The sequence below is a fragment of the Sciurus carolinensis genome, chromosome 3, assembly GCF_902686445.1.
Source record: "Sciurus carolinensis chromosome 3, mSciCar1.2, whole genome shotgun sequence".
Lineage (NCBI taxonomy): Eukaryota > Metazoa > Chordata > Mammalia > Rodentia > Sciuridae > Sciurus > Sciurus carolinensis.
The window spans coordinates 51565333-51589591 of NC_062215.1; the positions used below are offsets into that span (position 1 = coordinate 51565333).

At 43.0% G+C, this 24259-nt stretch overlaps 2 protein-coding genes and 5 non-coding genes across 9 annotated transcripts; 3 read left to right on the forward strand and 4 right to left on the reverse strand.

Moving 5' to 3' along the window:
- The first annotated feature begins 948 nt into the window (after positions 1 to 948).
- On the forward strand, positions 949 to 2835 carry Borcs6 (BLOC-1 related complex subunit 6). Its single transcript, XM_047545097.1, has one exon. The coding sequence runs from the start codon at positions 1035 to 1037 to the stop codon at positions 2106 to 2108; it is 1074 nt and encodes a 357-aa protein (XP_047401053.1). The 5' UTR covers positions 949 to 1034; the 3' UTR covers positions 2109 to 2835.
- A 672-nt stretch (positions 2836 to 3507) lies between these two features.
- Positions 3508 to 3581, reverse strand: Trnai-aau (transfer RNA isoleucine (anticodon AAU)). Its single transcript has one exon. It is a non-coding gene; the product is annotated as a tRNA-Ile (tRNA).
- Positions 3582 to 3973: 392 nt separating this feature from the next.
- Positions 3974 to 4047, reverse strand: Trnat-agu (transfer RNA threonine (anticodon AGU)). The gene has a single exon. It is a non-coding gene; the product is annotated as a tRNA-Thr (tRNA).
- A 226-nt stretch (positions 4048 to 4273) lies between these two features.
- On the reverse strand, positions 4274 to 4355 carry Trnas-gcu (transfer RNA serine (anticodon GCU)). The gene has a single exon. It is a non-coding gene; the product is annotated as a tRNA-Ser (tRNA).
- Positions 4356 to 4795: 440 nt separating this feature from the next.
- Positions 4796 to 4867, reverse strand: Trnaw-cca (transfer RNA tryptophan (anticodon CCA)). The gene has a single exon. It is a non-coding gene; the product is annotated as a tRNA-Trp (tRNA).
- A 13164-nt stretch (positions 4868 to 18031) lies between these two features.
- Tmem107 (transmembrane protein 107) lies at positions 18032 to 23146 on the forward strand. Of its 3 annotated transcripts, none has more exons than XM_047545142.1 (7): positions 18032 to 18298; positions 18396 to 18526; positions 18626 to 18715; positions 18872 to 18939; positions 19039 to 19139; positions 19788 to 19884; positions 20213 to 20492. In XM_047545142.1, exons 3-7 carry the CDS (start codon positions 18629 to 18631, stop codon positions 20280 to 20282), a joined length of 423 nt encoding a protein of 140 aa, XP_047401098.1. In that variant the 5' UTR covers positions 18032 to 18298; positions 18396 to 18526; positions 18626 to 18628; the 3' UTR covers positions 20283 to 20492. The 3 variants fall into 3 exon arrangements, 1 of the variants encoding a protein (XP_047401098.1); XR_007107726.1 differs by lacking the exons at positions 18032 to 18298; positions 18396 to 18526 and adding exons at positions 20517 to 20579; positions 21371 to 23146 and having other exon boundaries at positions 18536 to 18715; positions 20213 to 20406; XR_007107725.1 differs by lacking the exons at positions 18032 to 18298; positions 18396 to 18526 and adding exons at positions 20517 to 20579; positions 21371 to 23146 and having other exon boundaries at positions 18536 to 18715; positions 20213 to 20374.
- LOC124981520 (U8 small nucleolar RNA) lies at positions 20898 to 21032 on the forward strand. Its single transcript, XR_007108032.1, has one exon. It is a non-coding gene; the product is annotated as a U8 small nucleolar RNA (small nucleolar RNA).
- Positions 23147 to 24259: the final 1113 nt, after the last annotated feature.

Consider the following 24259-nt stretch of genomic DNA (forward strand, 5'->3'; position numbering starts at 1 on the left):
CAATCTTTTTTTTTTCTTTCTTCTTCTTCTTCTTCTTCTTCTTCTTCTTTTTCTTTCTCTGAGATTTAGCAAAACTTGTTCCTTTTGCCTGGAAGGTGGCTAAGCTCTTTACCTTTCTTTGCGGTCAAATGTCTTCTCATCAAAAGAGGCCTTTGCCTGAACCCTTATGTAAACAAGTGCCTGTCCAGTTATACCCTATCACAACCCTTTATTTCCTAAAAAGTACTCAGGGAAGGGTTTGGAAGTGTAGCTCAGTGATGGGGCATGCTTATCATGCACGAGGCTCTGGATTTGATCTTCATGCTAACAAGACAAGACAAGTGATTATCAAAATTTGTGATCTTCTTGTTTGTTGAATATTTTACCTTGTGACAAAATCACACAACATTCTCCAGAGGAAGAGACAGAAGGCAGAGGAATGGCAAAAGTACGGGAAAGCCCAGGGGTTCCTGCACCGCTTTCCATGAGTTGCTCTGGGCAGTTCAACGGCTAGGTCCGTCAATACAGGACGATGCAACCAATCATTCATGCTCTGCAGCGAATTCTGTTTTTATCTTTCTTGTTTAACTAGGTACGATTCAATCCCTAGGGTCCTAGCAGGATACATTATTTCCATCCCAAGAGTCTCGGGGAGCCCCGAGTCAGGTCCTTACTTGATGAGTTTGCTAAGTAATAATTATGGACGGGACAATTACGGGCCGAAAGGGTCAGAGCCGCGCTCCCGCCGGACGCCAGTATTTGGGAAGCCTAGTCTTGAAGACCTGCCCCTTCAACTTTCTGAAAGGGCGGGGCGACGAGAGCAGCTGTCACCTCCTTCCCTACACCCGGCTGGCTCTCGTGTGTGCTCAGATGTTCAATAACAGCTCTTCTTCCGGGACTTCCTGGTCACCACGACCAATCAAAGTGTTCTTCCTGTCCAACCATTGTCAGTTTGTGGCCAATCGGCGAGCCTCTACCAACGCCCCTTAAAGGCGCCGCCGTCGCCTCCTGAGCCTCGGCGGACCAATTCCTCCGTTCCGGCCCCCACCCGCAGTATGGAGTCGTCTCGGGGGCGGCCCGGGCCGGAGGCGGACCTTCTAGCTCTAGCGGAACAGCAGGCCGCGATTTTCTGCGGTGGGCCGGGTGGAACGCCCTCTAAGCCGCCCTCCGGCCTGAGAGTGTCTGGGGAGGAAGAAGCCAAGAACGTTGGGGGCGCGAGCCGCCAACTCAGGTCGTCCCCGAAGACTTCGAGCAGCATAGTCCACCAGCTGGAACCGGAGGCTTGGAAAAACGAGCCCGGCCCCCGAGCGACGCCGTCTGGGAGCCGGAGCCGCGGGGGGGAGCCAGGTCCAGAGTACGACCCGAACCTGTCCTCCCGACACAAGGACCCTGAGCCGCCCGAGGACAAGCCTGCATCGGAGAGGGTTGGACGTCGAGGGAGCCCGAGAGGCGTCGAGATGAATGTGGAACAGCCCCAGCAGGAGGAGGAAGACATTGACGAAGAGGCGACAGCGGCCGGCAGGGCTAGCCGCTCGTTCTCCAGCCGCCTCCAGGACAGCCGCAGTCTGGACGGGCTCAGTGGGGCATGCGGCGGCGCGGGGTCCGCAGGAGGTGCGGAGTGCAGCGCGGGCGGCGGACGTCGTGCCACTATTTCCAGTCCCCTGGAGCTCGAGGGCACAGTGAGCCGCCACGGAGACCTCACTCACTTTGTCGCCAACAACCTGCAACTCAAGATCCGTCTGAGCGGCGTCGCTCCGCCCCTTCCCTCTGCTCCAGTGCGTCCCTGCCTAGCACCCGCACCCACTCCCACCATCCCGCCCATCGACCCCGACGTGCTGCGAGATCTGGAGCGGCTGAGCCGAGATCTGGGCGGCCGGGTGGACCGCCTGCTTCGCGGGCTGGGTGGTGCGGTGCAGGAGCTGACAGCGCTGAGCGTGGGCTGCATTCAGACCTACCGTGATGCGGTGGACTCCTTAGGCGAAGCTGTGGACATGAGCATCAAGGGCATGTATACCCTACTGGCGCGCTGCGAGGAGCTGGAGAGGGCTCTGCAGCCGGTTCAGGGGCTGGCGCGCCAAGTCCGAGATATCCGACGCACTCTGGAGGTGTTGGAGGCCCTGTGCAAGTGACCGCGAGAGCTGAAGAGGCGGGGCCTAGCCCCGGCAGGGCCCAACAGGATCCTAAGTACTCTTCTAGGAGCTCTGGTGGGAACTGCCCGCTCCGGGAAGACCTGTGTGTTGGAGGCTCTTCCAAATGCGTTTAGCTGGCCCGTGCCCTCTCGAAGGGTCTTAGGGAGGTGTATTTGGGGGAAGTTCTAACTGTTCTCCTGGTGGGATGGGATGTTGCCTTGCTTCTATTCAGTTGGCCATCTGTAGCTACCCTGTTTTTTCCAGTTCTCCTCCCTAGCTAGAACACCAAGCCTGGGAACCGAGGGTCTTAGGTCTCGGCTTGAGGGTGGGAACATGATTCCCATACGAGATCAAAAAAAGGGAACAGAGGAGACCCAGCCCCATTATGGTCATCCTGACTCCGGTGGCCACATCTCAGGTTTCAGGGGCTTTGGGAGCTTGAGTGCCCCTGGTCACACACCATGCAGGCAAGAATGGATACCTGCAGATGTTTAACCAGCTGCTTCTGCCCTCTGGTCCCCTACAATACCACTTCCCCAGCCAGAACTGGGGTGGAGCTAAGAGGAATATATTGCATGGTGGAGGGTGAGGTGGGAGGTATCTCACTGCTCTCAGGGGTCAGGTCGAATTGTTGCTGGTTTCGAAGTCCACCTGTTGTGGAGTGTTCTGATTCATTTTGGCTTTCTGAGTTTTTGTGGAATTAAAGTGCTGCTGCTGCTAAGGCTGAGACTGCCTCTGTGTGGGGTTGCAGGGGTTCATCGTTCAAAGGAATGGGAATGAGGGTCTTGTTCATGGAGCTCCCTTGGAGCGGGTTCCAAGAGTGGGGTGGGTGTCCCAGATTAGATGGGGAAGGATAATAGTGGTTCCTGCTGTTTGGCAGCAGATATGCGGGGAAATGTGAAACAGATAATCACACATAGGGGGCCAGAGATTGAGTAAAAGCAGAAATGCAAGCAGGGTTCTCTAAAAGAGGGGAAGCGATTATCTCCATAAGTCCTAATCAGGGGCTGGCTGTTGAACATCTTGCCTGTGGAATAACATGGGGAATACTTAACAGCTCCCTTGCTGACCATTTGCCACATTCTGCTGATCATTGCCACTTGTAAAGATTTGAGACAATTTTGTCCCAATTCTTGGCAGTCTTCTGTTTACAAAACACAAAGTAAGGTCGCGGACCACATTTATAGTTGTGAAATGTAGAGTTGGAGATCACAGAAAGAACTGCAGTATCTCTGCAAGTCAAAATCACCCTTTTTGAACTACACTCGAGTAGGTTTCTTTTCAGGTGTGAAATATTTCGAGATGGAAGGTTATCACTTTCTCTGGTTAACATTTTCCGATAAAAAACTGAAAGTAGGTACAGTGACTTAGGGAAGGAAATAAAAAAGCGATCACTCCTTGGCCCGTACGGGGATCGAACCCGCGACCTTGGCGTTATTAGCACCACGCTCTAACCAACTGAGCTAACCGGCCATCCGACAAACAGCTGTGAACGTGAAGTTATATAAAGAATCATTACTGCCCATGTGGGAAAATCTTTCAGGATGCAATCGTTTTAGAAAACACAAAAGTAGAACGTTCAAACCGACCATCTGAGCACTTATGCAAGTTAACAGTCAAACTACAATACTGACAAGCACAAGTGATACGACTCCGGTGCTTGACGCAGGATCAGGTATAAATAATACATGCACAAGGGGAAAGAGGTGCTTACTCTGAAACCCCAAAATAGGACATGCCTAACAGCACGTAGCGGATTCATCGAAGGAGAGCGGATGAACGTGTAGGCAATGTATACAGAGGGCTGACACAAGGTGGGGTGAGTCTAGTAAGGTTTAATACTTGTTTAAAAAAACGAAGTACGGAGGCACCGCTGGGATTCGAACCCAGGATCTCCTGTTTACTAGACAGGCGCTTTAACCAACTAAGCCACGGCGCCCGCCCGCTTCCACTGCCGCCTTACTTTCTTGGCCAGGTCAGTTTCGTAGCAGGTTAACACAGGTGACTTACAGTGCTGGAAAGAGCAGTACAGGATGAAGGACGCCTCTGGAGAGAAAGAATGCAGGAATGATACTGAAACATTGAATTCGGGCCCGCCAAAGGTGATAAGATAAAGTCTTACTTACAGATCACAAAACTGAATGCAGACCTTAATGACCGCGAACCGACGAGGATGGGATTCGAACCCACGCGTGCAGAGCACAATGGATTAGCAGTCCATCGCCTTAACCACTCGGCCACCTCGTCCGCGTAGGGTACGTTCAGCCACTTCTCCCTGGGAACTGAGATCTTTCTCCTGCTCTTGTTTCTGCTCTAACTCTTGCTGATGGGATGTGGCTGTGTTGCAAACAGAACAAATTCAAAAGAATCCTGCCCAGCCCTATCAAGAGAACCTACAAAGACCCAGCGATACCCTCTTGTACAAGAGTACTTGCCTCTCTTCTAGGCTGAGCGGTCAGGAATTGAACCTGTCCTTCGGGGGCCACCCTGTCCCAGAACTGTCTGGATCGACTGTAAAAATCCCAGCGAGATCACTGGGGTCCCTCGACAGGGCGGTCTCAGAATTTCTCACCAGAAGCTGTCCCCTTCTTGGTCCCTTAAGAGATGTTTCTTCTCCTAGTACTGGGAGCGGATCAAAATTAATAATAGAATTAAATTAAGGTAACGGAAACCTTAGAAAAGGTAATTGACCCCGACGTGATTTGAACACGCAACCTTCTGATCTGGAGTCAGACGCGCTACCGTTGCGCCACGAGGCCGGCCGGCCGTACCGCTGAACAGGCCCCTTCATAACCATTTTCATCAGGGCAGCCGCAACTGGTGATTGACATGCTAGAGTCCAAAGCTTTTCTGCGTTTCTTGAATTGGAACCTTGCTCCTTCAGCAGAACTGCGCGGATGGCATCCGACAGGGCAATGGACTCCGGCCTCTTGACTAAGCCTGAGGTGGAGGGTGCTGAGCTCATCTAATGGGATATCAGAGCTCACAGTCCAACCCGGACAGAACTAAGCTCAACAAATTGAAGGAACGAGATGGAGCTGTGCCAAAGCCCTATGCACCTGAAGAGGTGGGCGAACAGCTTCTGCGCACCACGCAGGCTCCTCATTAACAGTCGCCTTCGGATCCTTCCAAAATACCCAGTCCAGTCCCCGGATTCAGAGATTTTAACTTAACTGATCCAGGAAAGTATTTAATACTTTTGGAAAAATTGGTGCTCAAAATTTGTGAGGCATAGTTTATGGTGCAAAGCACACACGTTAAGTATATATTTTGATGAGTGTGGACACATAAATTCACCCGTGCAACCCTCAATCCTCTCAAGATGGAGGGCATTTCCATGAGTCCAGAAAGTTATCCTGTGTTTCTTTTCAGTGGATCCACAACCCTCCCTTCCCAGAGGCAACCACTGTTCCGGTTTCCGTCACCATAAACATCGGTATTTTTAAAAATTCCCCAAGTGAGACAGGGTTGGGAACTTCTAAAGAGGGATACCCCAAACTAGAAGAGATCCCATTTGCTTCCTGAAGGAGGAGTTCAATGGGCCAGATGGAGAAAGTCATCTGTATCTCATTCCTGCCCTTCCGACCGACCCACCTGCCTGCCCAGCAGCCCACTCAAAATTCATCAAGGACCACAGAGATGTCAAAGCCTACAGATGCTTCTCAGGCCTGGCCTTACTTGATTTCCAATAACTTCTCTAAGAGCACTCTTCTGTGATTGTCATGACACTGGGTAGTTGGCTTTGACCTCCCCAACCAGTCTCTCTTTTTTTTGTTAAGTCCTTGTTTTCCTCAGGGTTTAGGCTTCTGTCCTCACGCTACACATGTTCCCTGACTTTAGCTATCACCTATATGCTCAGAGCTTTTGAATCCCACTTCCAACTCTGGACCCACATGTCTAGTGCCTACTGGACACCTCCAGTTGATTTGTCCTCTCTCCTTCTCAGTCCTTCTGCATTTCCTGTGAGTGGCCAATAAGAGGCAGAGAGACTCATCTTTGAATCTTCCCTCTCCCATGTATCCCATTTTCAGTCACCAAGTCCTGCCATTTCTTTAGTAATTCTCCTGTCAGCACCATTTCCGATTACCATTGCTATTCCCCTGGCCTCTCTTGCTGGCTTATAGTAATAGAGGCCTCTCTGACCACTTTGCCTCCAGAATAGTCAATGATTATCATCTTTTAAAAAATGCAAACATGGTTCCATCTCTCATTGGCTTAAAATCAGTCTCACCAGGGGAGGTGGCATATGCCTGTAATCCCAACAATGTGGGAGGCTACAGCAAGAGGATTGCAAGTTCAAAAACAGTCTGAGCAATTTAGCAATGCTCTAAGCAATTTAGCAAGACCCTATCTCAAAATAAGAAAATTAAAAGGATTGTAAATGAGGCTCAGTGGTTGAGTCTCCTTAAGTTCAATCCCAGGCACAGAAAAAGAAAAAGAAAAAGAAATTTTAAAAAAATCAGAGTCTCATCACCTTTGGGATTAAGTCTTACTGTCTTGTGTGGACCCACAGGGTCAAACAACAGAGTGCTACTGTTAGGTATGTGGGCTCTGGAACTCGGGTGCCAAGGCCTTTAATACTTATTGTTAGGTCGGAATTTGGGCGACTGTAGGCGGGAGAGCGGAGCAACTGAGACAAAGGGCAGCGCGCCAAACGGTGATCCCTCAAACGGACAAGAAAACTCCACTGACCCTTAACTCCACCTGTTGATCCTTAACTCCACCTTTCACTCAGCAGGACCCCCGCCCATTCCGACCTATAAAGACCCTGGGCAGCCAGGGCACCTGCGATTTCTGTCCGATTTTATTTGGCCGCTAGCGTGCCCCCGAGCTTACACTTATAGCTATGTAACTTGTGCTACTTTTTTAACCTTCCTGTTTCTCAATTCCCAATCTATAAAGTGGTAAAATTCAAATATATCACTATTAGTCCATTTGCTACAGATAAAGTGCTCAGATCCTGGCTGGTAATAATCCTTCAATTATTGTTAGTAGTAGTAGTAGTATCTGATCTTTGCTTGATTTTTCAGCCACTCATTCCTCACCTCCCATGTTAGAACTATACTGAACCCTTTTCAGTTGTCTAAACTCATCATGGTACCAGCTGTCTCTGTGCCACTGTCCCTAGTTTTGCTTTGTCCTATTTCAAAATTCCTTTTTATCTGTTTGACCCTCAACCCTCAATTCAGCACCTCCTTCCTCCCCACTTCTGGGGGAGAAGGACTTTCCTGTATATCCTCCAAGATCGCACTTAAAATATTATATTTGAATTTTTTCCTGGTGTATGACCCCGTATATTAGTAGAGAATAGAAAATGTTTATTTCTAGCACTCAATTCCTGGAATATGTGTTCAATAAGTATTTGTGCAATTAATGAGAGATAACTTTCACCAAAGCTTTGAGGTGATCCAAAACTTGGAAGGAGATGTGTCTGAGTAGCTGAAGAGTATGGGATGAGGGCAGTAAATTTTGGTAGAAAGAGAAGTTGGATCAGTTGAGAATGATTACCAGGGAACATGGAGTTGTCTTCAGGCACACACAGCCTCTGTAGCATATATAAAGAGTTCTCTCTGATGTTTAAATCTCCTCCATTCATCCTATCAGTTTACAGATTTTAAAATATAATATATACCTTCATTCTGTTTATGGTGCCCAATATGGTGCCTCCTGGATTAGCTATTCGATACAGGACTTTTCAAATACAACAAAATCCTTTTTTTTTTTTTTTTTAATTTTAGTTGTAGATGGACACAGTACCTTTATTTTATTTACTTATTTATATGTGGTGCTGAGGATTAAACCCAGTGCCTCACGAGTGCTATGAAAGCGCTCTACCACTGAGCCACAACCCCAGTCCCAATTAAATCCTTTTTATATACAATAGACTACATATATTTAATGTATACATTTTTTTCTTTCCACATTTTTTATTGATGCATTATAGTTGCACATAATGATGGGATTTGTCATTACATGTTCATACATGCAACAACTAAAATTTGTTAAATGTAGTTGCTCAGTCCCACTAACCACATTTTAAGTGTTCAGTGGCTACATGGAGCTAGTTGGATACCATATAGGAAAGAGTCAATATGTAATATTGTCATCGTCATAGAAAGTCTGTTGGATAGCACTGGTCCAGAGGCAGAAAGCTGGAAGACTAAGGACTATGTACTGTTGCCATCAAAGTTATTTTTTGCTGAACATGTTGTAATCCCAGCCCAGCAACTTGAGGCTGAAGCAAGAAGATTGCAAGTTCAAAGACAGCCTTAGCATATTAGGAAAGTCCTAGGAAATTTAGGGAGACAATGTCTCAAAATTAAAAAACTAAAGGGACTGGGGATGTGGCTCAGTGGTTAAGCACCCTTGGGTTCAATCCCCAGTATCAAAATAATAATAATAATAATAATAATAATGTACTTTCCCCCGTTATTTTTTCTTTTTCAATTAAATTATTTATTTACTTACTTTGGTACCAGAGATTGAACCAAGGACTCTCTACCACTGAGCTCGTCCCCAGTCCTTTTTACTATTTTGAGATAGGATCTTGCTAAATTACCTCCTTGAACTTGTGATCCTCCTGCCTCAGCCTCCCAAGTTGCTGAGATCACAGACTTGGGCCACTGAGCCCAGCTTGGGGAGGAAAAAAAAAAAAAAAAAAAAAAATATATATATATATATATATATGTGTGTGTAACTATATATAATATATAATTTTATATATTGTACATTGTGTTATATATTAACATATTCTATAAAATATATTGTATATAATATATATAAAATATACATTTTTAAAGGAGGAGTAAATCAAAAACAAATAAAATTGTTTATCTGAAATGGAAGGCAAGGTCCAGAAATGGAGGACTTGCCTTTTTTTTTTTTTTTTTTTCAGAAAAAGGAAAAAGTTTATTGCTTGCTAGCAGAGGGGAAACATAGGGGATTCCTATCAAAGCCTGTGATTCTTCCCATCAGCAGGAACAGGAGACTTTTTAAAGAGGTGATTCAAGGGTTACATTCCACGTGTTCTCTGTTGGAGTTGTAATTCACTTGTTAATTTGGGAGATAGTCATTTCTGAGATATTCTGGTACCATCCCCAAAGTCTGAATTACTTCATTCCTGTATCATAAGTGTGCACTCAAGGACAGATAAATCTGCCTAAAATGGGGAAGAAAGGTAATCCTGTTTCCCCTGAGATTCAGGATGGGGAGAGATTAGAGAGAAGCAGGGAGAGAAGAAGAGAAAGAAACATGTCAGTTTCTTTCAGTTGCAGGGCAGAGCAGCAAGGGTTATATTCAAAGCATAAAGTGGACCACTGTTGCATTTCCCCACTGTCAATCTCTACATTCCATTTCTATGGGAACAATGGACAACATCTCCAAACTGCTTCCTGCTGAAAGGTGGCAAAGTTGGGGGAAGTAACCCAAAGTCCTTGTTCTTTATCAGGTGGGGCGTGGACAGTTAAGGGCATTCAGCATCAGAGCAGTTCAGAGGTCCACAGTGGCAGATGGCAGGTGACTGGACAAGGCGTACATAGGCAGGGCTTAGGCAAATAAGGCCTTGCCTTTCTGAATGTACTTTATTTTGTGGATTTCAACTTTGGAATTGTGTAAATGTTTAACATAATAAGAAAACAAGATTAAGTAAAAATAGAAATGTTGAAGCATTGGCCTGGGCACATACACAAGTGTGGTCTCTGAGCATGCACAGCCTCTCACCAGTTTGTGGATGATTCTGGGACATGGAACCTCCTGCTGCACTCTCTGCGCAGCTGTGGGCTCTGTCAGGTCATGCAGGTAAGCTAGATCATTGGGCCTGGAGGAAGTGGAGGAGCTTCCCAACTATGCTGGGTGGAAATGGAGGAGAGGGACAAGGACAACACATTAAGTTCACCCATTAAGGGAATAAAATCAAAACAAAACAAAACAGACCCACCCATATTGTGTGAGATGGGACGCTCCCAGCAGGCAGGCTTCCAAATACAGAGAATGGCACCATTTTTCTGATGGTCAACCAGTGATGTGGGCTTTGGGCCTCCTGATGGCACAGGCCTCCATTGCCATGTCTGACTGGTTTATGAGCAGGACAGGTCACTGAATTGTGATAAGCTTCTTTTCAACAACTGATCTGGAGACCACCCAGGCCTGGTAGTCGGGTGGTCTTCTGCAAGAAGTACAATCTTTGTACTTTGTCCAGAGTCGCCAACACATGTTGAATGGAATGACTATGCCCAAACTGTATGAGCAGTTACCTGGGGAGTAGGGGAAAACTCCAAGACATAAACGGTCGAAGAGACCCAGAGCAGTGTCTCAAGTTCAGCAATACATGTAGATTTCTCCGCATTCAGGTTCCTTTCACAGGTTAGATCTGAACTATATGATGGTAGGAACAGGTGTTTAGCATGAAGTCCCTGAATCCAATCCCCAGCACCACTAGGAAAAAAAAAAAAAAAGCTATCCATATAAACTTCAGAATCATGTTGTCTTTGTTTGATATACACAAAATAGCTTGTTGGCATTTTGATTAGGATTTAATTGAGATGCAACTGGGAAGAACTGACACTTCAACACTATTGAGTCATCCAATTCATGAACATTGACTTGTATCTCCATTTTATTGGATTTTTAATTTCTTTCATCAATGTCATTTTCTATATATAGATTCTGTACATATTTTATACATTTATACCTATGTAATACTTTCTTTTTTTCTCTTTGGTGCTATTATAATTTTTTTTTTTTTTTTTGCAAAGTTCAAATCGTTCACTAACTGGTATATAGGTGAGCAATTAACTTTTGTAGGTTGACCTTACATCTACTGACTTTTAAATTCATTTATTAATTCCAGGAGTCGTTTGGTAGAGTCTTTGAATTTTCCACATGGACAGTAAAGCCATGCATAAAAATTAAAATTAACACAGAACCACTGAATCCAATGATATAATTATCATTGAATTAACTATCAGAAGAGTTATTTAAAGTGACTTTAAACACAGCAGTTTTGGTTTTTTGTTTTTTTTTTTGCGGTGCTGCGGATCGAACCCAGGGCTTTGTGCTTGCAAGCACTCTACCAACTGAGCTATCTCCCCAGCCCACAGCAGTTGTTTTGATTATTCATCCCTGTTAAGATAGATTTTAAGGATAAGCCAAATTGGGGCTGGGATTGTGGCTTAGTTGCAGAGCACTTGCTGACATGTGAGGCACTCAGTTTGATTCTTGGCACCAAATATAAATAAATAAAATAAAGGTCCATTGACAATTAAAAAAAATATTTTTTAAAAAAGGATAAGACAAATCAAAAAATAACAACAGAAGCCTGCAAAGAAAAGTTAAATTAAATTTTAATTAATAACATTATTATAAATAATGCTGTGATATAAGATTAAGCAAACAGGTAATCATGTTAATGTTGCTAGAATCTGAGATATTCAACCTAAAAGAAATGTGAATAAAAATTCAGAGAAATAGAAAACTTGTAATCCTAAATCTGAATTAAATATAAGTATAAACTCAAGATGTATTTTATCTCTAAAAAAGATTAAAAATATATCTTTTTTAACATTCACTTTTATTTGAGAAAAAATTGCATACTTAATGTGAATATAGTTAAAAATTTATCATAGCTGGGTATAGTGACCCACCCCTGTAATCCCAGTGATGTAGGAGGCTGTAGAAGGAGGTCCATATTTTCAAAGACACCCTCAGCAATTTAGTAAGGGAGTAAGTAACTTAGTGAGACCCTGTTTCAAAATAAAAAATAAAAAAAAACGCTGGAAATGTGGTTTGTAAATGTGGCTCAGTGGTTAAGCACCCAAGTTCTATCCACAGTACACAAGTGGATAGAATTAAAAAATTAAAATTTCTATGTAATATCTCAAAAAATAGATGACTGGTATAATCAACTATGTGAGAATTATGTTTCCTCAAGTTTTCAAAGGTGAAAATATTTAGTGATCTTTCATTTATAAGAAATTTATATCCTTTCAGAGATGAGCTACCTGCACTATACTATAATATTTGTGAGGGTTTCATTCTTTCTACCATATACTATTGATGTTAAATAAAATTTAAGCAAAAGTTAAGGATAATTATTCATTTTCTATATTTAAATGATTTCTCTCAATAATGCTCATATGCATCAAGACATGAGGTACAGATAAGAACTTTGCTATACTTTTTACATTTGTAAAGATTCTTCCTTTATTGTAAATATTTTGCTATTATTTAAGGCATATAGTTTGGACAAATGCTTTTCCAGATTCTCTATAGGTATGAGGCTTTAGAAAAAGTACACCTTGACACTGTCAACAAAAAGGACCTAGAGAAAATCATCAATCCAGCAGCAAAGAGCACCCCTACTGCCCAAATGCTATTTCTAATCTCTGAACTGCATCATTCCAGGTGTGAGAAAGGTAATGTAAAGATAGGCCTAGAATGCCTCGTCACACCAGATAGCAAGGAAACTTGAAGATCGTAATATCATGACAACAATTCAGGGACCTGTAGCAAAGGACATTTTCAACAAAGTAAAAAACAAAGCAAAACAAAAAAGGCAAACAACTCAGTTTAAAAATGGTCCGGGCTGGGGTTGTAGCTCAGTCAGTGGTAGAGCGCTTGCCTAGAAAACGTGAGGCACTGGGCTCGAATCTCAGCACCACATTATAAATAAATAAAATAAAGGTCCATAGACAACTACAAAGATAGTAAAAAAATGAAAAATGATCAGATGACTTGAATACACATTTCAAAAAAAAAAAAAAAAAAGAAGAAGAAGAAGAAGTGCTGGCGATGTAGCGCATCACGTAGAGTGCCTGACTCCCATGCACTGTGGGATTGCGGAAATAACAAAAAAAAAAAAAAAAAGAAACAAAGAAAGAAAAGAATGGCCAATAAGCATATGCCAAAATGCTCAACATCATCAACACTAATGAAATGCAAATCAAAACCACAATGTAAACTGGACATGGTGGCAAAGGCCTTTAATCCCAGTTACTCTGCAGGCTGAGGAGGCTGAGGCAGGAATATAGAAAGTTCAAGGCCAGCCTCAGCAATTTATCCAGACCCTATCTCAAAAACTAAGAAGTACTGGAGATGGAACTCAGTAATAGAACATTCCCGGGCCCAATCGCCCGTATAACAAAACAAACACTATGTGCTGGATGTGATGGTGCACATTTGTAATCTCAGCTACTGGGGAAACAGACAGGAGGATTGTGAGTTTGAAGGTGACCTGGGCAATTTAATGAGACCCTGTCTTAAAATAAAAATGACTGGAATGAAGCTCAGCACTAGAACACTTGCTTAGCATGCAAGAGACCTTTCAAACAGAACACACAAAAAAAAACAAAAACAAAACTCACCATGTGATAGCACTTCACACCCACCTTCACATATTGCTGGTGGAAATGTAAAATGGTACAGCCATTGGAAAACAACTTGCCAGTTTCTCAAAAAGTTAAACAGAATTGCCATATGACCCAGGAATTCTATTCCCATGTTTATTCCCCAGAGAACTATAAACAGGTACTCAGAAACCTGTACATAATCATAGTAGTGTTATTCACAGTAACCTGAAGGGGGAAACAACTCCCATGCCCATCAACTGATGTATGGCTAAATAAAGTGTGGTCATATGCATGCATGGAACGTTATTCAATCATCAAAAGGAATGTACTAACATACTACATGTATAAATCTTAAAAACAACATGCTGGGTAGGGTGCAGAGGCTTGTGCCTGCAAGTCCAGCTACTCTGCAGTCCCAGAGACTCGGGAGCCTGAGGCAGGAGGATCACAAGTTTGAGGACAGCCTGGGCAATTTAGTGAGACTCTGTCTCAAGATGGGGAAAAAAAAAAAAAAAAAGGTTGGGGATGTAGGTCAGTTTAAAACACCCCCGGGTTCAATCCCCAGTACTGCAAACAACAACAACAACAACAACGAAAACATGCTGAGCTTGCCTAACATGTGCAAGGCTGCCCCCCCCAACCTCCCCCCCAAAAAAATGCCAAGAGAAATTCGACAAAATGTCATATATATATATATATATATATTTTTTTTTTTTTTTTTTTTTTTTCGGTACCAGGGATTGATGCTTAACCACTGAACCATATCCCCAGTCTTTGTTATATTTTATTTAGAGACAAGTCTCGCTGAGTTGCTAAGTGCCTCGCTAATCTGCTGAGATTGACTTTGACTTTGAACTCGCGATCCTCCGCCTCAGCCTCGCGAGTTGCAGGGATTGCAGGCATGCGCCACCGCGCCCCGCCAAAATGTCATGTATTATGTCATTCCATTTATATGAAATACCCAGAGTAAGTAAATCTGTAGAAACAGAAAGCAGATTAGTGATTGCCAGGGAATGAGGGAGAGAGGAATAGAGAATGACAGCTTAATGAACATATTTTGGACCTAGACGGAGGTGGTGTTTGTACAACATTGTGAATGCTCTATAGGTCACTGAATGGTATGCTTTGAAATCATTCTAAGCATGCGCGATGCTGTGAGAACAATTTCCAGGACCTTAACAACAACAACGAATCGTTCTTTTACCGTATTAAATTTCACCACCATAAAAAGAAGGAAAAGAAGAAAAAGGAGCCATGGTGGTGCATGCCTCAAATCCCAGTCACTAAAGAGGCTGAGGCAGGAGGATTGCAAGTTCCAGGCCAGCCTCAGCAATTTAGCAAGACTCAGGGCAACTTAGCCAGACCCTGCCTCAATAAATAAATAGGACTGGGGTAGCGTGCCCCTTTCCTTTTTCTCATCTACCCAAAGCCCCATGTCCAAACTTTCTTCATCTTCTAAATACCTCTTGATTCCTCTACTTCACTCCACTTTCTTAGCTCCAACCTGGTCCAAGCCTCAACCTGTGCTTTCTAGATAATGCTGAGTGTTTCTCATTCATCTTCTGCTTAAAATCTTAAAATCTATTCTCCTCTGGCGTGGTGGTGTGTGTCTGTAATCCTAGCAACTTGGGAGACTGAGGTAGGAGAATGGAAAATTCAAAGTCAGCCTCAGCAACTTTACAAGGTGCTCAGCGAGTTAGCAAGACCCTATCTCAAAATGAAAAAATAAAAAAGGACTTGGATTGGCTCAGTGGTTAAGTACCTCTGGGTTCAATTCCCAGTACCCATCTACCCCCAAAACTCCATTCTTCGTGTTACAACCAGAGTCATTGTCTAGAATACAAATTTGACCATGTCACTCCCCGTTGGGTGCAAAACCTGACAAGATATGGTTCTTATCCACTTCTCCAGCCTCATTCTGATTTTTTTCTTTCTCTTTCATCACTAGATTCAGAAACACTAGTTTCCTTTCTGTTCAACAAACACTTGGCTCATCCCCATCACCCTTGCACTTGCTCTTCCGACTGGAATGCTCTTTCCCCAGATAGTCACATGGTTGACTCTTTGTTCTATTCAGGGACGTTGGAAAATCTTGCAAAAGCATGTCCAAGGTTTTCTTCACCTTTGCCCTATGACACAGCTTCCTTCCTTCGATAGACTGTCACCACTGGGTTTTTGATTCCAAGGAGAAAATGCATGTAAGTTTCTGACAGAGGGAAGAAAAACATAAACTCTTCAGTTTTTATATTTTTTCTATGTCCTAAGAAAGCTTGCATATTTGCTACACTGTTAATTTCTGTGTTGGAAGATAAGAGGCATCCATAGCTCATTGTAAATTCGGTGAATCGTTGTCACTAATTTTAGGAGTCGAATGGCAATGAGTTCATTGCAAAGGTGAAAAGCAGTTTTGTCCACTCTACACGATGGTTTCATTTGTCCCTCCTGAGATGGGGGAGGTTTGAAAATATTTTCAGAACTTTGAATGAATCCAATAGTCAAGAAGAGAATCTTCTTTACATGCTGAAGTTGAAGAACCTGTGTGGGTAATATTTGATTTCCATAGTTTTTGTTTTATAGGATTAAAGAAAACTTTGATAATCACACTGCTTCTATTTTAAGGAAAAGGTTGTACTGCCTTCTAAAACAGTGGTTTTATATGAAAATGTCTTTAAATAATATCAATATACAGGAATTTGGATAAGTTCAGTGGTGGAACACTTGCCTAGTATGCTTGAGGCCCTGGATTTGACCCCTAGGATCACAGGGGAAAAAAGTTTCAATATACAGGAATTCAACATATAGGAACCCTCTATGCTAAGAAATCATTCCTTTTGTTTTATAATGTTATTTCATGTCTCAATGATAATGCTACATAAGATTCAGAAGGAAGGCTGAGATGTAGCTCAGTGGTAGAGGCCCTGGATTCAATTCTCAGCACCAAAGGGGAGGAAAAAGAGTAAAACTTTTAAAAAGTTTTTTAAAATGTATTTATTTATGTATTTATTTATAGTACTGGGGATTGAACCCAGGGCCACTGAACTCTGCCACTGAGCTACATTTCCAGCCCTTTATTATTTTTTGAGACAGGGTCTCACTGAGTTATTGAAGCTGGCCTCAAACTTGGGATGTTCCTGCCTTAGCCTTCTGAGTTGCTGGGATTACACGTGTGAGTCACTACATCCAGCCTCCATTTTTAGAAAAGTAATTCAATTTACAGAAAAGCTGCAAACATAATACAAAAAATTCCACTGTGCCTTCATTCAGACCTTGCTTACTTTATCATTGTCTTTCCATACATAGAATCATATTTTTTTCTGAGCCATTTGAGCAATTTATAGACATAATGCCCCTTTGCTCCTTAAGTACTTCAGTGTATATGTTTGAAAGCCAGTGCAATAATCAAAGATCAGGAAACTGGAGCTGAGGGAGCTCAGTGATACAGTGCTTGCCTAGCTAGGATACAAGAGGTACTGGGTTTGATCTTTAGCACCACAAAAGAAATAAATGAGGAAATTCATATGGACGTAATACCATCATGTAAGCTATAAACCTTAATGAAAAAATTGTCAAATGTTCCATTAGTGTCCTGTATAATAAAAAAGCTTTTTTTCCTAATTCAGGAACTCATTAAAGTTGTGATATCAAATATTGCATTTCTCTTTAGACTCTCTTGACTTGAAAGAGCTGTCTTCTCTTTCATGATTTTGACGAAAAAGCATTGATTTTTTAAAAAAAAATTTTTTTCACCCACTGATTCAGAAAAAGGAATTTCATTTATTATTTCTTTGGATTCCTGAGAGTCAGAAACACCTTTCTTCTCACTTTTGTTTCCCTAAAACAAAGTTTAAGGACAAATCTCCATTTTCAAAGAGCCATCCTTTGACCATATTATTCTAATGTTTTTCTTTTAAATTTTTGTTTACAGCACCTATTACCTTGCAGGTTTGCTATTTGTATGCATGTTTGTGGTGGATCTCCCTGCCTAGAATATAAAGTAAAGGAAATAAGAACTTTTGTTTGCCAATGAACTGCGATAGCCCAGCACAGTGCCTGGCACTTACTAGTCATTAAATATTCATTGGATAAATGAATCAGAATGCCTCTGGGTTTGTCATTTAGTCTGACTTAAAGGCACTGAGAGGGAGTGGGGAGGAGAGAGATTGTTCTCCTGGGAATAGGCCGAGGTCCCTTAAGGATGGGACTTTACAGTGAACAAAGAACACAGTGAGAACTTTCTGATCCGCAGGGATTCTCCTTGAGGTCCAAAGCTCATCAGGTCGCCCTTAGTAAGAGGTTCTTGACCTGGGATCCAGCACTTCAACGTGACAATGAAATCTGAGTTGAGTCTGAATGGGTCTGCGACTCAGTCAGTTCTCAGCCTCCTAGGTACGTAGAGACTTCTATTCCTTTTCCACTCCCCTACCCAGCTTTTGACCCTGGTGATTCACTCCGTTCCCGAAATTCGAACCTCATTCTCACTCTAGATCCAGGTTCCTTGCTGTCTTTTGCACTCGGCAAAATCCCTTCTCAAACTGAGCCAAGTTGTCTGTGGTCGTCGACAACCAAGAGCTCCGTGACAACATATGACTACCGGACAATCTAGGGACACCAACCTCCCCACGTTCGGTTCCCTTGCTTTCTCCGGCCCAGGACAGTGAAAAGCTAAAGGGATGCACATAAGGGAAGGGGAGAGTATCCATATTTTGGCACGGTGGTATCCTAAGCCGGCGTGGAGGTGCAGCGATCTCGGGCGACTCTTCAGCGAAAGGTCATCCTGGGCTGTGTAGGGGGATCCGGAGACGGCACGGGTATCAGGATAGGCAGGCCGGGGTGTTGCCGGGCTAGGTAAGGGCGCGTTTCCATTTGCCGGCGCTGGGTGGACAGATTCGGTGATGCGGGGTTTTCCACAGAGTCCTTTCTCAGTCGCAGAATTTACCTCCAGCTACGAACCACTAACAACCAGGTAACCAGTGGCAGCTCGTGAGTTTACTCCTCTCGCGAGATTTTCGGAGAAAGCGGCGAAGCGCGGGCCTACTTAGTTACCAAGACAACTGGGCTGAGCTGGAGCGCGCGGTAAGTAGGCGTAAGCGGAGATTTTGCTCGCTAGCAGAGACTTCAGGAGTGATCCTCTTTAGACTCCCAGCCTCTGAGGCCGTACCCCTGTCCCCACAGGTCATGGGTCGGATCTCGGGGCTCGTGCCCTCTCGCTTTCTGACACTCCTGGCACATCTAGTGGTCGTCATCACCTTATTCTGGTCCCGGGTAAGATATACAGCTGCCGTTCCTCCTTTCACCCCCTTTCCCATCTTGGAGTTGTCCCACTCCAACATCGCCCCTCCCCCAGGACCTTGCCCCTTTGGGTCCTTCCACTCCCCGCAGTCCGCCTATCTTTCACTTCTTTTCTGCCTTGCTCCCCAGGACAGCAACATCCAAGCTTGCCTGCCTCTCAGGTTCACCCCCGAGGAATATGAGAAGCAGGACATTCAGTGAGCTCTTGGGGCCGGGTGGTTTGACCAGAGGTGGTGGGAATGAAAGGGTCTTGAAAAAGTCCAGAAGGTCTGAGCCAATCCCCTTTCTCTCTGCAGACTGGTGACAGCGCTCTCTGTCACCCTGGGCCTCTTTGCAGTGGAGCTGGCCGGTTTCTTCTCAGGAGTTTCCATGTTCAACAGCACGCAGAGTCTCATCTGTATCCTTTCTGCCTTTGCGACTCCCTTCATCCATCTAAATAGTCCTTTCTAGCACAATGGTCTCTGCCCTCGCAGACAAAAAGAATTCAGTTGAGATCTAAGGCAGTGTGGGGATTTAATAAAATTTTCAAACATTTGTTAAGCCCCGCTATGCACTGGGTACTGGAGATTCCCACATGGAAGGAGGCAGACACACAAGCATGCACCTGTAAGTTAGTGTGATAAACACTGCTGTAGGAGGGTATAAAAATATAAAGCCCTATGAGAACTCAGAAGAGACCAAGGAATTGAGGCAGGTGGATCTGGAAAGCTGTTACTCTTAAACTGTGGACCGGGAGGACCAAGGCTGAGGGCGGGGGGCGATGGCTGCTGAGTGTGGCCTGGGGTAGGTAGAGAATCTACCTTACCTCACCTGAAGGGTTCTCACCTGAAGGCTGATCTCTGGGTGTGCGGTGATGGCTACATCTATCCAAGCTTAGCTCTGGCCTCTACTCACATGACTGTCCTAAAATTCAAGAGACAGGGCTGATGACTGTGGTCCTTGCAATATGGTGAGGAAAGCAGATGCCAGCCCCGCTGACAGTCATTTTGGGTCCATCATTACCTGTGGATCCAAAGACTTTCCTTGACTCTGGTGCATTTCCAAGCTATTGGGGCTCACTGTAGTGCATCTGTGGCTCTATCCTTCTTCATATTCGAGCGCTGGGAGTGTACCACATACTGGTACATTTTTGTTTTCTGCAGGTGCGGTAGCATTCACTATTTGTTTTTTTTTTTTTTGTTTTTTGGGTGCTGGGGATTGAACCCAGGGCCTTGTGTTTGCAAGGCAAGCACTCTACCAACTGAGCTATCTCCCCAGCCCCTCACTATTTGGAAATGGGGACAAGGATTACCCCAAATCTTAAGGTTTCCCCTACCCAGGGCTTTCCTCCACTCAACATCTTGTAGTCTTATGAAATTGCATTCCTCACTGTCATTCCAATCCCTTAGACTTAGGGGGTGGGGTCTTAGGTTTGGAGATATGGGTATTTATATCGGAAGGGACCCTGAACTCATTCCCTACCTTCCACAGCGCCCTCCCAGCTATCACAGAAGTGACTTTATTCATCGCTGTCCTTGGACTGAAAAAGAAACCTTTCTGATCACCTTCATGACGGGAAAGAAAGGAGGGAGGAAGGCTGGAGGAGCGAGAGGCTGCTTACCGTTCCTGGAAAAAGGAAAACATTGGCTTCAGGTTCTTCTCCCTCTCCCCTCAAACTATTTCTGGTAAAGGATGGTAGTGGGATAATTATCTCCCAAATATGAGATTAGCGGTTTTTTTAGTGCCTTGTAATAAAATATATTTTATGTGAGAGCAAGACTTATACAATTTGCAGGAGACAATTGGAGTAGCTAAACTGCGGGAGAAAAGAATGGCTGTTTTTCAGCACTGCAAGACGGTAAGGTTACCAGTATCGCTTCTATTTTGATTTTTACGGTAGATGTCGGGCGGAAGGAAGTGGGCGGGGATATGTAAATAACAGCTCAATCAGAGCTCCCAGCCCGTATGCGAGCAGAGCATTCTGGGAGCAAGTAACTTCTCCCTTTTTGGCGCGGAACGAAATAAAAATTATACTAAAAGATTTGCGAATAAATGCAGCACTAGTATTGAAAGAACCCTAAGTAGCTGAGTTGATCAAGATAACGTGTTATATACTCACCGTACTTTACAGCGGAATCTTTTCTACTGAGTACGGAATAGGCAGTATTGCTCCGTATCGTCAGGTGGGATAATCCTTACCTGTTCCTCCTCGTGGAGGGCAGATAGAACATGATGATTGGAGTTCGCATGAAACGTGATTAACGTCTCTGCGTAGTCAGGACTTGCAACACCCTGATTACTCCTATCTGATTCTTTCTGACGATCTGGACTCTTTTTTTAAGTTTGCTGTAATTGTCAGAGAGTTTTTTTGTGGGTTTTTGTTTTTCAAGTTGGGAGTGTTTTCCGAGTATGGTACGTGATTGTATGAAAAGCATGTGAGCGGGGCTTTTTTTTTTTTTTTTTTTTTTTTTTTTTTTTTTTTTTGACCTTTTTCTCCACTTTAAGCTTAAAAGAACAACTGTTTTGTCACCAAGTCCTTGTACGTGTGTTGGGGGAGTTTCTGTTCTTGTGGTGCTTGAGGGGGGGCCCCGGGGTACTTCTTCTGTTTCTGTTTTTGTATTTTAGCCTGTTTTTGCTAAATATCCCCAGGTTAGTCTCCAGTTTGAGATCCTACTGCTTCAGACTTCTGAGTGGCCAGGATTACGTTGTGCACCACCGCTTGTTTTAATTCCAAGAATCATTTTATATGGCTGTTTTTCTATAACGTGTCAGTCATACTAACTGTTGCAAATGATCAAGTTTTCAATATTACAGAACCACTTGCTCAGGGTGAGAGCCCGCTGTAGGTTGGAGCTCCCACCCACAAACCTAGTAAAATCTTTATAAAATTTTGTTGTCTGATGAGAACACCCACACTCCTTCCTACTAGTGCTGATAATAACATATTCTAAAGGAAGTTATTAAAACACATACAATTAGGCATTATAGAAACACAAATTACATGAATTTAATGTTCTGTCATGTCACAGGTTGAATATTCTCAGAATCAGTGTAGTTGGGATGGTTCCCTGTACACTTTTCAGTCCTGAAATGCAGAGACCACATCATTACAAAAATAAGCAAAAATCATACAAGGAGACACTATCTAATGATGCCTTAAACACACGTTTTCTGTCTATCCTCATAGAAGAACTTCATCCTTAGCATTCATTCAGTACTTACTGAACTCTTACTATTATGCAAAGTGATGTAATTGGAACTAAGGGAATTGATGTGAATATGATTCATACTCAGCTTTCACCATCATAAATTTTTAAAATATTTTTTAATTGTAGATGGTCTTTTATTTGTTTATCTTTATGTGGTGCTGAGGATCAAACCCAGTGCCTCACACATGCTAGGCAAGCACTCTATCACTGAACCACAGCCCCAGCACCACCATCACAAATCTTATGTCTAATACAAAAAAGAAACAATTTCTGGTTTACCCAGGGTGATTTAATTCTGCAAATTGTGAAACTGCTACAGAAGATATTTAAAGGTGATATGGAGTAGAAATTAATTTACCTAAGGTGTGGCAAGGAATGTTACTTATATAAGAGCAGTTTGAACTCTTGGAGCTCAGATGAGTGGAGAGGTAGGACAGCAGAGTGTAGGGAAGGCAGGAGGGTGTACCTTGCTGGCCATGGTTAATGCCTTGATAGGAAAAATCTGTCCCATCCCCTTGCAGTCTGCCTCCATTCTCCCCAAGTGGAGAGAAAGCTGATTATCAGGAACTTTATGGACCCATTTTAAACCTATCCATTATTGGAAGTTACTTATAATTAAATAAGCTATAGTTAGGCTGGAATGTACATCAGTGGAAGAGTGCACACATAAGAGAACTTGAGGCCCTGGGTTCAATCCCTGGCACCAAAAAATAAAATAAGGTAAAAAGTAATATAAAAAGAGGTAATAAGTACTCAAAATTTTTTCCTTCCTGATTGTTTTATTGTTACACACTCTTGTAATTATTTGTGTTTATTGTATCTGTATGGTAGAAATAACATATAATGATTGTATACTGTGCATCTGTTCCCAACTAATTTATTGACTTGTAGGTGGTTTGAAATAGATATTAGCAGGAATATTTACACTACAGAAATTGGCAAATGCTACAAATCAGGCTTTGTTATTTGTCTACATTTAAGAAAGTGATACAGAAAATGTTAACGCAGATTAAATTTAAAGGTATTTTGTCTGTAACTGCTGTTACATTGTGAATAGCACAATCCAAATATTCTCAAGGATATGGTTGTGGCCACACCTGTAACCCTAGTAATTTGGTCGACTGAAGCAGGATTGCAAATTCCATGGCAATTTAGTGAGACACTATCTCAAAAGAAGTAAGAGTGTATGTGTCTGAGGTAGTTTAGTGGTAGAGCACCCCTGTTCAATCCATATATATATATATTTTTTTTTTTTTTTTTTTCTTTTTCTTTCAGTACTGGGGATTGAACCCAGGGTCTTGTGCTTGCAAGGCAAACACTCTACCAACTGAGCTACATTCCTAGCCTGCAAATATTCTTAGATTTGAAAACTATTATCTGATTTAACAAAGAAGTCACTCAAGTCATTGACAAACCAGTGAGATTTCAACATGTATCTTTATTTCATGTTGCAACTACACTTGTAGTTAGTCTACAACTCCATTTATGAAATCACATATACAAGAATGGAATTATGGGGCTGGGGTTGTGGCTTAGTGGTGGAGCACTTGCCTGTTGTGTGTGGGTGCTGGGTTTGATCCTAGCACTACATAAAAAAATGGGTAAATAAAGGTATTGTGTCCATCTATAACTAAAAATATTTTTTAAAAAGAGTGGAATTTATAGTAAATAATATTGTATATTTTATTACTATTTATAAGTTCTGTGCTATAATACAGTAAAATTTATAATAAACTTGTGCATGTACATAAATGCGTATCTTCAAAAGCAAACAAAAATGCATATTCTTTGCAGGGAGAATTGGTTGTTAAATATTTGGGCTTTACTTTGACCTCTTTTCAATATGTAGTATGCTGACTGCTCTTCTTTCTCTCTCTCTTTATTTCTTCTTCCTTCTTCTTCCTCTTCCTTTTTCCTTCTTCTTCCTTTTCTTCTTTTCTTCTTTCTTCTGTTTTTTTTTTCCCCCATGTCAGAGATTGAACCCAGGGATGCTAAACCACTGAGCCACACTCCCCCAGGCATTTTTATTGATTATTTTGAGACAGGATCTCACTAAGTTGCTTAGAAACTTGATAAATTGCTAAGGTTGACTTTGAACTCATGATCTCCTGCCTGATTACAGGCATGCACCATCACATCCAGGTAGTCCCCTCTTTTGAACAGTTTTCTTTCTTGGCTTGGCAATAATGGTTCTCCAGGTTTGCCTACCATTGTTCGGGCTGCTTCCCAAATTCATTCAATAAATATTCCTTTATTTAAATAAAATGTGTGTGTCAATCACTGGAGACATAGTACTAGGCTATCTTCTCTGCTCACTCCTTAAATTTGA

Bases quoted from the DNA above. Each gene is read 5' to 3' on its own strand.
- Borcs6 (XM_047545097.1), top strand. From the start codon at position 1,035: ATGGAGTCGTCTCGGGGGCGGCCCGGGCCGGAGGCGGACCTTCTAGCT.
- Tmem107 (XM_047545142.1), top strand. From the start codon at position 18,629: ATGGGTCGGATCTCGGGGCTCGTGCCCTCTCGCTTTCTGACACTCCTG. The intron at 18,716-18,871 runs GTAAGATATACA...CTTGCTCCCCAG, and splicing joins TCACCTTATTCTGGTCCCGG to GACAGCAACATCCAAGCTTG. The intron at 18,940-19,038 runs GTGAGCTCTTGG...TTCTCTCTGCAG, and splicing joins TATGAGAAGCAGGACATTCA to ACTGGTGACAGCGCTCTCTG.